Source organism: Stegastes partitus, unplaced genomic scaffold (genome assembly GCF_000690725.1).
Source record: "Stegastes partitus isolate 25-593 unplaced genomic scaffold, Stegastes_partitus-1.0.2 Scaffold1513, whole genome shotgun sequence".
Taxonomy (NCBI): domain Eukaryota; kingdom Metazoa; phylum Chordata; class Actinopteri; family Pomacentridae; genus Stegastes; species Stegastes partitus.
This window is the reverse complement of record NW_007579244.1, coordinates 869-16,757: the sequence shown is the minus strand read 5'-3', so window position 1 is coordinate 16,757 and position 15,889 is coordinate 869. Positions and strand designations below refer to the sequence as shown.

Sequence of the window (15,889 nt, the reverse complement as noted above, 5' to 3'; positions counted from 1 at the left end):
TTTCTCAGAATCGTTTGCTAAGAATTTGTAAAATATCCAGAATGCACCCCTCCTCTTCTCTTTTAGCTTCTTCCGCCCCACAATCCTTCTCTGCTCATCTCTGCTGGCACTAATTACTGATTAACTTTCATAAGGTCCCACAGCCCAAACAACGCCCCAGGGGATAGCAGCTACATACAGTATTTAATCACTCGGTGTGTGCCTGTGTGTGCATAAATCGGCGTGTTTGACACATCTGTGCGCCGCGTGTGAGTGCTTGTCGAAGGATGACAGTGAAAATAACATCATGGTGTGTTTTACCTGCACAGGAGGCGACACCATGACAACAGAGATGCAGGAGATCGCCATCACGGAGGAGAAGCCTTTGCTCACGGGTCAGGCTGACAGCACCAAGGTCAGAGATGGTACCATGTGCAGAAACTTGCTTTTAATGTAGGCTGCATGCAAAAATGTGCACATATGCTGATTTAACGTCATCCAGACGACACATGGACACGACCTGGAACCACAGAAAGCTGCCAGAGCATGCGTGTGTGTCCCAAGAGGCAGAAAAACAAGAGCAGTGTTGCCATGTGTCCTTTGCACATATGCGCATGATTGCAAGTGTTTGAGTCTGAGCAGAACCTACATGAGACAACATGTGTTCCAAGCACTTGTGTGCACGCCCGTGTGTGTGTGTGAGAGTGTGTGTTGCTGTGTGTGTTTGCGCACAGCTGCAGCGCTGGCTCATATCTGCTGGGTTGACGTCAAAGCCCAGAGGGAGCGATAGCAGCTCCTCTGCTCTGCTGCGCTGATGTTGCCGTGCAGATGCAGCGCTGCAGAGCCGACGGGTTTGCTGCTCACTGCTGACACCTGGTGGGAAAACGGGGAAATGCAGGGCTACAACAAAAACAACCCAGATTTACAAAGGGGCTAAATGGATTATATAGTTTGATTTGATGTCGAGCTGGTGAAAGGACAAAGGCAGGAGAGAGAGACTGGTTCAGAAAGTATGAAATAAAAAGGAGGCAGAACTTCTATATTCTAATTATAGTGCAGCGTATTCACACACTGAATTTGTTATTAGATAAAAACCTTCATCTCCAACGCTTCATTTTAAAATTATTTTCTTTTATGGGCTTTTTTTTTTTTTGCCTTTATTAGCAGGACAGATAGGAAAGGGAAAGGGGTGAAAAATGGGGAAAGACCTGCAGCAAACATCCGAGTCGAACCCACGACCGCTGTGTCTGGGACTATAGCCTCTGAATATGGGTCACCGTCTCATCTGGTTGAGCTACCGGGGCGCCCTTTTTACGTTGGCTTTCAAAGAAGTCTGTGAACTGTGCTGGTTTGGGGTGCAACTAACATCCATCCATCCATTATCTATACACCGCCTAGTCCTCACTAGGGTGATGGGGGGCTGGAGTCTATCCCAGCTGACTCAACCAAGCACACTCACATTCACACCTACGGACAATTTAGAATCACCAATTAACCTCAACATGTTTCTGGACTGTGGGAGGAAGCCGGAGAACCTGGAGAGAACCCACGCTGCACAGGGAGAACATGGAGACTCCATGCAGAAAGATCCCGGGTGTCCTCACCGGGACGTGAACCGGCGACCTTCTAGCTGCGAGGCGACGGTGCTAACCACTTACCACTAACCACCTTGCAGCCCTTGCAACTAGCAATTATTTTAATAGATTATTTTACAGTAGTAAAAAATGCAGCCCAAAGTGACGCCTTCAAACGTCTTACTTTGTCATTTTGTGATTTAAAACTAAGAAAATCAGAAAATCCTCACATATGAGAGGAAAAGCTTGAAGAAGAGTTGAAAGTCTTGTGCTGTTTTTGCGTTAAGGTACATACATGAGACAATCACAATTAGTTTTTTAATCAATCAAGTGATTTTTTTAATCCTATAGAAAAAGCAGCCATCCACAGCAAGTGTAATTACCACAATGTCAGCTGTAGTTATATTGCTTCAAAAATCATTTTAACTCAAATGGTTCATTCTACACCACAGCTATAACAACGACCTGATGAACAACAGGAAACATTAACAGCCAGTCAAAACACATCCTGGTCTTTGATACAAAAGTACTTGATTGCTTTTCTGTCTTTTGTACAACAGAAAATAAAATAGTTCATTATTGTGTGAAGCATAGTGCTCAGGAAGATGTGTTTGTGCCACACGCGAGCAAGCGTTAGTAAAAAACGTTTTCATCATATTTATCTGCAATAAAGTTTGTTCACACGTCATGAAATAAGCAAACAGTTACTTTCAGCTCTTTTCTTATTATTCATATTGTTATTGATCACAGTAATAAGATGAATAACTTTATATTAATGGTACATCTTCAATTTCTACGTCTTTAATTTGTGGCTCATTGATGGCACAGAGTAGTTTTAGGTGCTCTAGTCACGCAGTCGTGGCTTATCCAACCAAATAATAAGCTTTAAATTACATTAAAATGTGAGTTTACTAAAGACATACTGTCAAACGGTCTGTAGTGCTGATGGGGTCTCTGGAGTCTTTCGACCAGATACCATCAGATTGTTACTGGCTTTCAAAGTAGGAATAAAATTTGATCTGACTTCTTGTAACAGACGTCTGCTAAGAGTTTTGTGAACACACATCCTTCTGGTTCTCTTTTTGTTTCTCTGCACAACAGCAACAAGTCGCCAAAACTCACTTTGACCAACTGGAGCCTCCTGCATTAAATACATTCACCCCACTGGGAAGGTTTTTCCTTTTTATTGCCTTTCAACATTTAATCATCGTCCATATAATTGTTTTTTTTACACTGTTCTTCTTTGCAAAACTGCTCAAACTCAGTCTCAGTCGGATTGAGGTCTGACTTCTGACTCAGCCACTTCAGGACCTTTTCTTGGTCGTCTTTAAATCATTTCTGTGATTCGGGTTCTTGTCTTGCTGGAAAACAAACCTTCTCCCAAGTCGCAGTTCTCCTGCAGACTATATTAGGTTGTCGTCCCCTAATTTTCCTCTGTGCCTTCTCGAGCCTCCCAGGGCGGGCTGCCAAGAAGAATCCCAACGTCATGCTGCTGCCACGGTGTTGTGTTTGTGACGATGTGCAGCGTTTGGTGTCAACCAGACACAGCATCCAGTCTAACGGCCAGCAAGTTCAATGTTGGTGTCATCCAGCCAAAGAACCTTCTTGTTCCAGTTGACTTCAGAGTCGCCCACGTGCCTTCTGATGAACTTTATTAAAGATTTATCATGAGTTTCCTTACCCAGTAGTGTTGTCTGTTCATGTAACTGGTGATGAACAGCTGATGTGAGCACAGTCTCTCATCTCAGCCGCTGACGCTTGCATCTTCTTCAGAGTTGTCATTATTGTCTCGTGGCCTCCTTCACTAGTCGCTTTAAATACTCGTTATTTGACATTATGTATTTTTAATTACCATGACTTTGTAGAAATTTGTTTCTTTTTGACTTGAAAAAATCTTTGTAAAACTCAATTCTTGTCAAAAAAGTCAAATTATATGGACCACCATTTACTGTTGAAAGCAATAAAAGGAGAAACTTTTATTTTGAAAGGTGCTGTATCGTTGTAGGTGTGGACGACCTTTATTTTGGTACAATTTTTCACTGATTATGTGCTCAGTTCCTGAAAATGAAAAAAAACCTGAAAAGCTCATTCTTGGATGGAAGAGAACAGGAGGAAAACTTGTTTAAGATCAGCCGTGTGACACCGACAAATCCTTGTAATGACGTTTTGGACGTCCTGCATTATATTTGAAGTTCCTTTGTTCACTGAGTCCACTTCAACGACCCACTCTGCTCACTTCTAAGAACTCGTGATGCGAACAGTTCATCGATTGGGTAAATGGACCAAAGGTTGCATATAAAACCCTCTGACAGACTGCCTCCATACATTACCCAGCATGCAACAGCCACCTGCTCCTCTGAACAGATTCTGTGCTGCTTCCTGAGCAGCATTAAGCCACCCGTCCTCCCCGTGTGGGCGTTAATTAAGAAGCAAGACGTCGCTTAACATGAAAGGACAAAGAAAAGAAAGAACATAAAGCTCAGATTGTTCTCTTGGAGATTTTGTTTTCATTTATGGGCACTTAAAAGAAAGAAGAAGTCAGCTTTAAACTTTATAAAGATTCTTTGAAAAGCTTAAACAAGACAAAAATAGAACAACGTATGAAGTTTCCTGCAGGCTTGAGTTCATTACATCATGGATTCTGTGTTGGTTTTAGAAGTGAATATTGCCCTCTCTTTGATTCTTAGTTTCTCTCTTGCTTTTCTGTCTAAAGTGATTTATTCACATGTCCATTGTGCAGCTTTTGCTAATAAGACCTTCCTCTGTTTGTCACAGGATGCTGAACTGGCTGCCAGGATACTCCTGGACCAAGGACAGGTGAGACCGTATGAAGTATACATTAGGACAAAATGTGTTTTATGATATTGTACATATTTGACATCTGCATCATTTGGTAAATGTTCAAGCGTTGACTTTATTGTTAATGTTTTTATTAACTTGGGTTAAGTATTTTATGTTATTATTGGTGTTGCAGTAGCTTTTTTCTTTTTTTTACTAGTAAAAAATCTTAGAAGAAGCTTTATTGTCATTGTTCAAAAATACAGCTCATTTCGTTTGGCATCATCTTTGTATCGGCTATTAATATCGCCAATAACCGATATTACCGATGTCGATATTCAGTTTTTGTTCACACCGAAAAATGAGTGATCACTGTGAGAACGTGAAAACTAATTAGACCACATAATCTTCTTTATTACCTAACAAAAGTAAAACATAGTTAAACTTATTTTAACATATTTAACGTTAAAGGACCATTTAAGTAAAAACATCTGTGAAATAGCAGCAATATCAAACGTAGAGACGAAGGCGCTGATGTTCGGCTAAATTTGTTCATCGGACTGATACCGATATATTGGAAAAAACACTCATATCGGGCGATACCGATGTGGACGTTGATATATCTCTAATAAATGATGTAATTCTGGCAGTTTTTCAAAAAGACAACACGCCATTATGAAGGGATGTAGTCGGACCTGAATAATACAACATCTGTGCAGTGCCACTATGAACTTAGTGCAGGATGAAGAGTCAGCTGGCCTCCCCTGCATCGAGGAGCGACTGACCAACTCAAAATAATCAGTAGTAGAATGTTAATAAAACGTTTCTCTTCACAAAAAAACAACACAGTCCATCCCAAAATGTTAACAACCAGCTTAACTTCATCTGGACGAACCATCTCCGTTTCTCTCTGCAGGAGCACAGTGTTGAGACCCCACACGGCGTCCTGCACGTGACCCTCCACGGCACACGAACCACCCGTAGGCCCGCCATCCTCACCTTCCACGACGTGGGCCTGGACAGTGAGTATCCCTCTTCAGCCTCTCCATGGTCTCATATCTTTGTCTCAGCCTCTCATGCACTTGTTTCCTGTCTCCACAGGTAAGAGCTGCTTCTCCACTCTCTTCAAGTTCGAGGAGATGCAGGAGATCGTCAAGAACTTCACCCTGATCCACGTCGACGCCCCGGGACAGGAGGAGGGGGCTGCTGCCTACCCTGCAGGGTACGACGTTCACTCATCACGGCTGCAGTGACCTCGCTTTTTTTTAAAGTAAACTTTCAGACATGGAAACAATCTTCTGTGCAGGCTTAAACCTAATCTCCTCTAAAAATATTTAACATCTCTCACATGTGCCCCCCTCTGTGCTCTCCAATGCGCGCTTGTCAGAGGTTTAAACAAAATCCTTCCCTTTTCTCTCTCCACACATCTTTATCGCTCCTCTTCCTGATTATTTCAGTGGCTCAGGAAGATTTCATTGCGTGCATTGTCTCGGCATCTCGACCGTGACCCTTAGCTCCCGCCGCTGATTCCGCAGATTGAGGCTCATTCTCTTTTAGGTCTTGTTTAAAATCCCCAGCGGATAGAAGTGAGCCACGGCGCGTGCTCATGAAATCATTTTCTTTCCTTGCGTTTTATGTCCGGTCGCTGCAGATACTTTAGTGAGATCTAAGGTTAGAAAACAGTCCCAGCTGATCATTTTTCTGCTCATTTGTTCCACTTTGCCGTTGCAGCTACCAGTATCCGTCCATGGAGACCATAGCAGAGATGATCCCTGCTGTCCTGCAGTTTTTCAAGTGAGTTAACGGTATTTATTTTGACATAAACACATCGCACCCACACAGCAGGTCGGTGAATCAACGTGTCGGGGTTGTGTTTTCGTCTCAGAGCCAAGCCAGACAAAGCTATTAAAGTCTGTTTTATTATGGGTGTTGCACCGCTGCTGGAAGCTTCAGACACACTGGATGATACAGCAGAGGTAGTTCATCAACTGTTCGTACATTTTGGGTCATTAAACGTTTTAACAATCTGAATATAAATTTTATTTTATTCATTCATTCATTTTCTTTGGGATTGATTAAAAGAAACATTTACCATGTAGATTAACACTTCATGTGACTCCACCTGGTCAAACTCAACCAGTGAGTTATAGTTTAGATAATTATGCAACTAATCAGCATTTTCCATCTGGAGCTGATTCATGTCAAAGCGTGTTCTGTGTTTACCTGCATGTGTGTGTATTCAGTGTACGTGTTACTGACTCTGTGTCTCCTTCCTCAGCTTCCGCACTGTAATCGGAGTTGGTGTGGGAGCCGGAGCCTACATCCTCTCCAAGTTCACGGTGAGCGTCGTCTTTTGTTAAAGCTGTCACGTTGACTCATTTCGCTGTCTGCAGCAGCGCTTCGCAGAGCTCTGTGTTTCTTTAACGTAAAGACGGCAGCGGTCAATATCTTCCGCTGTTTTTGTTAAAACAGAATATAGAAGCATGTCGAGGTGTTTGCTGAAATGAACTCATGTCTTTTGATCTTTGATTGTCATTCATGTTAGTGGAATCAGTGCCAGTGTCTTATTTGAAAGTTATGTTGCTTGTTTGTCATTTTCTTGGATGTTTTCTTAAAAAGCTGCTATTTGGTACTAATTAGAAGGAAAATACTTACGATACAACTTAGAGCGTGGTGCCTTATGGTGAGCTAATACTGGACATTTCCATACAGGCAAACATACTTAAGTTTGAAATAATGAAATGCTGAATAGATATTTACATGGGTTTAAATGTCAAAGTTACATCTGGAAATCAACAGCTGAACTCAGCACAGCTATTAAACTCTAGTAAATGTCCCTATTTTTACAGTAATTAGTCCCAAATTACAGTTTTCTTCCAATGAAATGTTTCCTCATTTGAAATAGAGACTCACTAAATGATTGTTAAAAATACCCAGAACTCAACTCAACTCAACTCAAACTTTATTTATAGAGCACATTTAAAACAACCGGGGTTGACCAAAGTGCTGTACAGAATGAAAGCAGCATGGAACAACAATTTAATAAATAAAATAAATACTAAAATACAAAAAATAAAAAATAAAATAACATAGAACAGATATTCACATGTACGAATGCAGAATCTGTAGGCAAAGGACAAGGCTTTGGAAACTTTCATGTCAGAGTAGAATTCATCCATCATGTTTCAGTCGGCTGTGGTTCATGCAGGTAAACAGTGTGTGAAGAAAGTACAAATCTTTCTCTATTCATACGCACATATGTGTTTATAGAGGTTAGCCAAAGTGTGTTTAAACCCGGAACAGAAAGTCTCGGCGCTTCTACGCATACATTGAATATTTCATCTTTAATCTGAAGTGATTCGGTTTCCTTATCGACTCACCATCTGCGTCGCTTCCTTTCTCTCGTCAGCTTGCAAACCCAGATTCAGTGGAAGGTCTGGTTCTGATCAACATCGACACCAACGCTCGAGGATGGATAGACTGGGCCGCTCAGAAGGTGCGTCTGCTTAGTTTCCTTCTTTCTGCTGAATGAGTCCGGACTGTCTTGCGCACAGAAACGTGGTATTTTAATCCAGTTAGTCCTGAGGCGGTTTCTTCATCAATTCAAGTTTAGATGTGTTTATAGAATTACGTGGCTTCATGTGTGGTCTGTGTCCTACAGCACTATTGATTATATTATATTATATTATATTATATTATATTATATTATATTATATTATATTATATTATATTATATTATTGATTTCTCTGCTCCTCTTTAGCTGAGCTCTGTGACGTCCTCCCTCACAGAGCAGATCTTGTCCCACCTCTTCAGTCAGGTACATCGTTTTCTACAAATTTCTTACGTCTGTTGTTGGTCATGGAGTTGGATAATTTTTTTTATTGTTTTGTGCTGCACTCAACTAATTCTGAACCCATTCTGCAGGAGGAGCTGTCATCAAACACAGATCTAGTGCAGTCCCACAGAGACCGTATCAATAAAGCCTCTAATGGGGTCAACATAGAGCTCCTGTGGAAGACTTACAACAGGTAAACAAACACAAACACACAATCACAAACACGCTCCACACATCAAACCACCACTGACCAGGATCTTTTTCTTCCCTCCAGTCGTAGAGACTTGAACATCGACCGCAACAGCACCTTCAAGTAAATACCCTTTTTTAAATTTAAACATAAACCTCTAAGTCGTTTAAACTCCACCTGTCTGACCTGAACTCTCCACCTGTGGCTCCCTCAGGTGTCCAGTCATGTTGGTGGTGGGCGACCAAGCTCCGTACGAGGATGCTGCCGTAAGTTTAACAAGCAATAAAAATGTATTTCAATAGGAAAATAAATTTGTTTTAATGCATGTTTTGTAGAAAAAAAAAACAGCTTTTCTTTGTGTGACCACCAGGTGGAGTGCAACAGCAAGATGGACCCAACAACAACCTCATTCCTAAAGGTGAACGCCATGTCTGTTTAGTTTGCATCTATACAGCCTCTCTTTCTCTGTTCTGTTACTCACATGTTGTTTCTCATCACAGATGGCTGACGCTGGAGGCCTCCCTCAGCTGACTCAGGTGAGAACAACACCTGAAAACCTCCTAAATACCACACATTGCTGATACTTGTTCGCTCGATTCTTTAGCTGGAAGCCCAAGAACGAACTGGAGAAATCTTCAGTTCACAGATGTAGAATTTATTTAGGTGAGGCAGCGCTGGATTCAGAGAGACAGAGAGTAATCTCATGTCCAGCGGGTTCAGGTTACAGATATCTCCTTGAGCTGGGCCTGCCCTGAGTAGAGGCTGGACTTGTACGCAACCGAGGTTAATTGGCCAGTTACTGTGATGTGAACAGGCTAGCCACATGGAAATTCACTGAAATGTGAACAGAACCTGCTTGGATCAATACAAAGTGTGTGTGTGCTGTCCAAAAGGCGTGTATCTAAAGTAACTGATAGAAAAGAGGAGTGTCCGCTGCCTCCCAGTTATCACCGACCATGTTGTCTTCAGGGACGTACATTGTGCTCAGTAGAAAAAAGCAAAACAGAATCACAGGTTCAGTGAGAAATACAGATTCAGAATACATGATAGTTTAAAACATAGCTAATTATAACATACACAACATGGATGTCAAAGCTGCACCGTGCAAGATTTTAATGTGAAAATATACACATTCAGTCAGTGGGGCTGAAGTGCTCGAACATCTTCTAGCATCATGAACCAAGGAGATGGGGGTTGCTCATGGGAATTGTTAGCCAATCATTATGTTTATACAGAAATATCATCTGACGTCTGTGGTGACGTGTCTTTATCAGCTGATGGTTGCCTGGAGGCGTGACTCGCCTGACAACCTGTCAGATTTGCCAGACGGGCCACGCCTCCTGCTGCTAGGTGGTCTCATGTCCATGTGGTCCCATGTGTGGGACAGCATGAATGCCCCCTCATCACGGTTCATGGTGTCTTTGGCTCGCCTCCTGATTTCTTTGGCCTCCTTGATCTTACACCTGTAATCAGAGAAAATTAACCTTATCACACTCGTCATTATGTTGCACTGTGATGTAGGAATACTGCCCTCGGTTATCCATGCTTAATTTGACACTTTCTGCTGGCCTAAGGTCAATAAAACTCTCAGAAGTCTTTATCTCAGTGCTCCTCCACTGGCTAAACTTCCACAATGCTCTCTGCTTGGTATCGAACAGTAACCAGGTACAACAGCTAATGTAGCAGACTTGACGTGTGCGTTATCCAGATAAATCATATCTAAAAATTTTATGAGCGCCCAAAAATAGTCTGATGAGGACATCTCTGTTGGATTTGGCTGCTTTAAAATGAAACATCAGCATCGACTCACGGACAGGCCAGTAATGCCTGCCAGGCTGAAATTTTACAGTTTTGTTTAAAAATGTCTCATAAAAGTACATTTGAAATGTTTCACGTGAAGGTTTAAGCAGTTTTCATATTTTTCCCAGTGAGTGTTGTATTTTATGTCTGCACCAGACATAGTAATGTGTTAATTCCACTACGGGAGAGACGGGATGTCACGTGCAACTGGGTGTTAAAAATATGCACATGTATCAGTAAGAATCCAATATCATGCATCCCCAGTTTGTTTAATTGCACGTGAAGTGATTATAACTGAATTTGAACCAGCAGCAGAAACTCCAGTCGCGTCTTAAAGTAACGTGTTCAGCGTCCGTCCCGTGTTAACACTAAAGAGGAGGACAAAAGAGGCAGCAGCCATGAAGAGTGCTCACCGAGGTGGTCTTGTACTTCCTCTGTGCTGCCACGTGGGGTCACTCACATGCATCATCACCAGGTAACAGTCATTTTGATGCAGTATGTAACTCATCTTGTTTTTGCTTGCAGCCTGCTAAACTGACTGAGGCGTTCAAGTATTTCATCCAAGGCATGGGCTACAGTAAGTTCTCTGCTCTCATCAATGATTTTAAAGTTTCTGCACACATTTTAAATATCATCTCTAATGTGTTTCATGCTGACATGTTGTTGTCGACGCAATGCGTACATTTATACACACATGCTGTGACTGTTGAGCTCTTGGATGCTGTCTGTTATCATTTAACACTCATCACTGGGAGCTGTGTACTCAGGTTGGACTCCCTCGCTTTCTGTGAGTCCTGATAGACTCTGAGTGTTCGTCATTTCTAAGGCTCTTACTATTTATTTACCCTCTTACGTAACTTCATTGCTTACCGTCTCCTAATGTGAGCCCTCAACCAACACGCTGATTGGATGATGTTGCAGGTGCCGTCTGTTTTGACTGAGGTTGGAAAATCCAGTTTTACTCGACATGCACAAAAATCTACATTTATTTTTGTGCTTCAGGCGATTTAAGCTTGAAACTTTGTCCTATTTTACCTCCAGCTGTTCTTGTTCTAGTTGATTTATTTGCTTAAAGTTTTAAATTCTATAAGTATTGTATAGGTTTTATTATTTTTGCTAGTTTTAACTCTTTTTTTGCGCCTACATCTTTAGTTTCTAACTCAGCTGTGTTTTGAATAAGGCCCCCAAATGTCAATACATTCCTTGTTTAAAGAAAGCAGAATGAACAAATGAACCATGTGTCATTGCCTGTTGTGTGCAGCTTTGCCTAAAAATGTGCATTTTGTTAAAAGGATATAACTTGCACTATTCTGTTTTACAGTATTGTCAATAGATTTCATCATGTTCACACTAGCAGGAATTTTCCAAAACACAAAACTAAAAACAAAAAAGATAAATAACTTAAATTATCATCATTGGGAGATTATTTGGAATCCCACATTCAGCAGCACCAATAATGTGTGACTCCGCTGTTGAAAATAGTCCCTAATAAACACCATTAACTGTTTTTTAAAATATTTTTTTATAGCTAAAAACATCAAGTCAGAAAGTTTTGAGAGATGGTACTTATGTGTTTATTTTGGTATTTTAAGGCGACTGATGACAATAAAACTAGAGAGCCCTCAGTAGATGGACATAGCTGCCCAATGTGTGCATGTTGACCTGATTCTGTGCACCTACTTGAGGATGAACTTGCCTTGAATTTGCCTTGAAATGATCCATAATGTAACAAGAGCTCAGTCTGTCATGTAACACAGATATGTTGCATGGACGGGAAGCGTTTTGCTGTAATTTACGTTACGGCTAAGCACCTAAGATTTATGACCTTGACTTTGACCTTGACATCACCAGTGTATAGGCCTCCAATGTCTTCCTAAGTTAGTCTACTACACTTATGCCTTTTTGTGCATTTTCAGTCACACAGAGTTGTGTTGGGGAAATGCGACCTTTGACTTCTGTAGCGGTCACCAATGCATGTATGGACCCCAAAATCTAATCACTAAGAGAAGGGACCATACTGAGGTCATGTATGAAGTTTCAGGTTCAGACTCCTCTCCTGTAAAGCGCTGGACTGTTAACAGACAGAAAAAACACACGGACACGATGACTCTAAAAATGCACAGTAACCACAGTGTTGTACTTTATATATTCTGTACTTTCTACATGTAATCTCACTCTGCATTTCTTTCTCTGTTTCTCCACAGTGGCCTCCTCCTGCATGACCCGCCTGTCCCGCTCCCGCACCACCTCCCTGTCCTCCTCCTACTCCATGGATGGGTCCCGCTCTCGCTCCCGCACCCTGTCGCAGGGCTCGCAGGGCGGACAGATGCCGCCCAGCCCCTCCCAAACCATGGAGGTGTCCTGCTGAAGCGAAATAACATAGAACGAAGAAAGAAAGAAAGAGAGAGAGAGAGAGAGAGAGTGGGAAAAGAGAGGGAGCAAAGAAAATAAAAAAAAGAAAAGGAAGGGAAAGATGAAGCATGACAATAATGCAGGAACAAGACGAATGGCTTACTTATTTGTCACTAAACAACTCCCATCATTCCCCCACAGGAGCAGAATAGGAAGCTGAGAGAGCGAGGGAGGGAGAAGGGAAGTGAAGTGAGTTCAGTGGACGATAGAAAGCTGTCCTCCACATTTTGCACCACATACAAGTCCAACCCTTCACATCCCCCTTCCAGCTGAAAACACAGTAGACTGGGCTGTTCTCTAGTAAATATGAGACGTGCAGTCTTTTGAAGGCAAAAAGAGATTATTAAACAAGGGATGAGGTGAAGAATGGCGACCAGTTCTCCCTCCCTCCCTCCACTGGAGCCTCTTTCAGCCAATAGAGCCCTTTAATTTAGACACAGAGTGCAGCCTATAGATGACAAATATAGACGCCGCACACCTTAACCAATAGTAATAATTCTGAAAACTGTATTGTTGTTGATGCTGATGATTATGTTGTTGATGATGATGATGCTAATGATGAAATAACAGAAGAAAAAAAAAAAACGTAACACTTTTCTCTTTAATGAAATGACATAGATTAAAAAAAAAGAAAAAAAAAACATACTATAGCAGAGATACTTACAACAATGTGTGTCTACTACTTTTTAAGCTAGTTTTTATTGTGTTATTTTTATTTCTTCGATTGGATTTTATTTTCTTATCTGTAACCTGTCTCAGCAAGGGGCCGACGGCTACTGATTGGCTGAGCGGCCACGTGGAAACAGCCAATGAGAGCATTTATAGTGACTACTCCCTCCTTGATGTCGCCAGGTTGTTTATGTCTTCCATTTGCCCCCCTTGTCTATAAGTGACTGTTTTATTTACCCCCCCGTTGGGTTTGAGGAAGTGGGCCGGAAGCTTTTTTTGTTTTTTTGTTTTCCTAGACTGTTTGGAAGATGCATGCCTGGTATCAGCCCCTGTGAATATTATTATTCTTTTATATTCTGCTAATGAGTTGTGAGAATGTGTGTGCTGTTTTGGTCTGAAGGTAAGCATAGGTGAGACTGAGGGTGTTGTTGTTTTTTTTAGCTTTGCAGCTAGCTCGCACCCTATCGTTAACACTAGTCGCACATTTAATAGTGCTTCCAATATTGCTGCACTGCGTGTCCTAATATCCACGCCAGAGTGCTACTCTCCAGCAGTAGCATGCCAGTCTGGATATTGCATGTCAGCTGTGGCCAGAAGGGATCACTGTGTTTATCACCTGGGTTGTAATCTCTTAGCCTTGCCCGCGCATGGATACCTCCTAACAAACCCAGCAGGCATACTTGAGTTTATGTGCGCTGTGAGGTAAAATGAACACACACTCCTTCAACTTTGTTCAAGCGACGGAGGGTCAAGAGAGAAAAGGTGATTGTTCTGAAGTACATGTGTGGGAGTGTTTGTATCCGGGAAGCACAAAGACGGAGGAAAGACCAGGGTCCTCTAGGGAAGTTTAGTAGTCAGTTCTGAGACCAACAAAACCCCCTGTGACTTATTATTGACAATGAACCAGCCCCTTCACTGCCACCAAACTCTGAAAAAAAAAAACTATAGAAATGTTGGTTGTTGTCATAAGAGGTAAAAGTTCTCCTTTTTGTTCGATCGGCCAATATCTGAACTTTAAGCTTAAGCGTACTGCCAAAACTGAGGTCTCCGAAAGAATAGGGGGTATTTTTAGTCCAAAATCTGTCATCAGAAACGCTGTGAGGCTAAATGTGCACCTTTTTAGGATCATGTATAGTGTCTCGATTTAGCTAAAATTCCCTCCAAACAAAGCTTACCACTGCCCTGTGACGTGTAGCCATTAGGCCAAGGACCCGTGTCTGAACCCAATCTGATATCATTGGAGTGCATGTGCATTTTTAAGCATGTCCTGATGCAGCTTAGCATCTGATTTATTTTTATTTTTCTTCTTCTTTAATAAGCAGTAATGTTTTTATGAGTCAGATGGAGGTTGCGTCTGTTTAGTGCTCCTTACCCTTGATGAAGGTGAGATGGAGCGATGAGTTTAATGAGAGCGAAAGGAAAGTTAATGAAGGGCGTCACGTTTGAGCTTGGAGGTGATGGTAACGGTAGTGATGATGATGATGATGATGAACCAGGATGCCACTTTGGTGACTGTCCAGAGGGCTGAAGTGTAGAATGTAAATGTTTTGCTCATCCCAGGCTGAAATTAATAGCAGATAACAAATGGATCATCTACCAAATAAGGGATAACAGATGGAGCCTAGAAAAGAAAATTACCAAATAAGGAAAACGAAGCGGTACTTCTTCTTTCTGGAGAGTTGAGCAGGGCTGTGTGATTGTAAATGCTTGTCCATTTTGTCTTTTGTTCGTCTCTTACTTTTTGCTTTTGCTCATATTTTTTCTTTCCCCTTCAATGTTTTGGATTTTATTTTTTATTTTTATTTGGTTGTTTTATCTATATGAAGTGTTAGTTTACTGTCCCGATGTGCTCACAAGTTAGTTATCTGTGTGATAGTTCTTGTGTAACTTTTTTAGCATTAGCGCTTATAAGGGAGAATAATATAATTAACGATAAAAAAAAGATTAAAAGTAAAGAGAATACAATCAAATTTACTTGTGTGACTAATTTCTCTGTGTAACACAATGAACATCCTAAAAAAAAGCAAACTTAAATATTAATAAAAGCTTAAGAGTAATCTTCTGTCTAATGTCTTTTTTTGGATGTATGTTTGCCTTTCTATTGACTTTTCTGGTGTTTTATGGAACTGAATGAATGGCAAAAAAAATGAAACATGGGGGCTTAACGTAGCCCACAATTCTCTAGGTTTTACCCTCTCAGTTGCACAATTTAAGACTAAGAGGAATATGAAATACAAGACACTGTGCTCTTAGCAAAAAAAAAAATCATCCCACTTTCTTTCTGTGCTTCACTTTAAGTATATAATCATGTGGAAGACTCTGAAATCAGCTGGAAGAAGAATCTTTAGTCTGTTTATACCAACATTTAACTTGTTGGCTGTCAGATTAGACACTGTGTTTAGTGGACATCGAACACTGCATATCATCACAAACACACCATCCCCACTGTGAAGCATGGTGGTGGCAGCATCATGATGTGGGGATGATTCTCAGTAGCAGGTCCTGGAAGGTAGAGGGTTAAATGAAGGCAACAACTTATAGGGATGTCCTGGAGGACAACCTGATGCAGTCTGCAAGAGAACTGCAGAAATGGTTTAATGTCAACAAGGTGAATATCTGGGATGGCCGAGTCAGAGCCCAGACCTCGGTCC

General features: G+C 41.4%; 1 protein-coding gene across 2 annotated transcripts in view; it reads left to right on the top strand.

Moving 5' to 3' along the window:
* The window catches only part of ndrg2 (NDRG family member 2), a 43,700-nt gene extending 28,405 nt beyond the window's left edge, over positions 1 to 15,295 (top strand). The window contains exons 2-16 of one of the 2 annotated variants that reach the window (XM_008300231.1): positions 307 to 394; positions 4,329 to 4,370; positions 5,248 to 5,353; positions 5,433 to 5,553; positions 6,063 to 6,125; positions 6,610 to 6,670; positions 7,741 to 7,827; positions 8,093 to 8,149; positions 8,257 to 8,360; positions 8,442 to 8,480; positions 8,572 to 8,623; positions 8,728 to 8,775; positions 8,858 to 8,893; positions 10,683 to 10,734; positions 12,362 to 15,295. In XM_008300231.1, the coding sequence (XP_008298453.1) occupies positions 320 to 394; positions 4,329 to 4,370; positions 5,248 to 5,353; positions 5,433 to 5,553; positions 6,063 to 6,125; positions 6,610 to 6,670; positions 7,741 to 7,827; positions 8,093 to 8,149; positions 8,257 to 8,360; positions 8,442 to 8,480; positions 8,572 to 8,623; positions 8,728 to 8,775; positions 8,858 to 8,893; positions 10,683 to 10,734; positions 12,362 to 12,525 (1,107 nt within the window). In that variant the 5' untranslated portion in view covers positions 307 to 319 and the 3' untranslated portion in view covers positions 12,526 to 15,295. The remainder of the gene's footprint in view (positions 1 to 306; positions 395 to 4,328; positions 4,371 to 5,247; positions 5,354 to 5,432; positions 5,554 to 6,062; positions 6,126 to 6,609; positions 6,671 to 7,740; positions 7,828 to 8,092; positions 8,150 to 8,256; positions 8,361 to 8,441; positions 8,481 to 8,571; positions 8,624 to 8,727; positions 8,776 to 8,857; positions 8,894 to 10,682; positions 10,735 to 12,361) is intronic. The other variant, XM_008300230.1, reaches the window with a different exon arrangement.
* Positions 15,296 to 15,889: the final 594 nt, after the last annotated feature.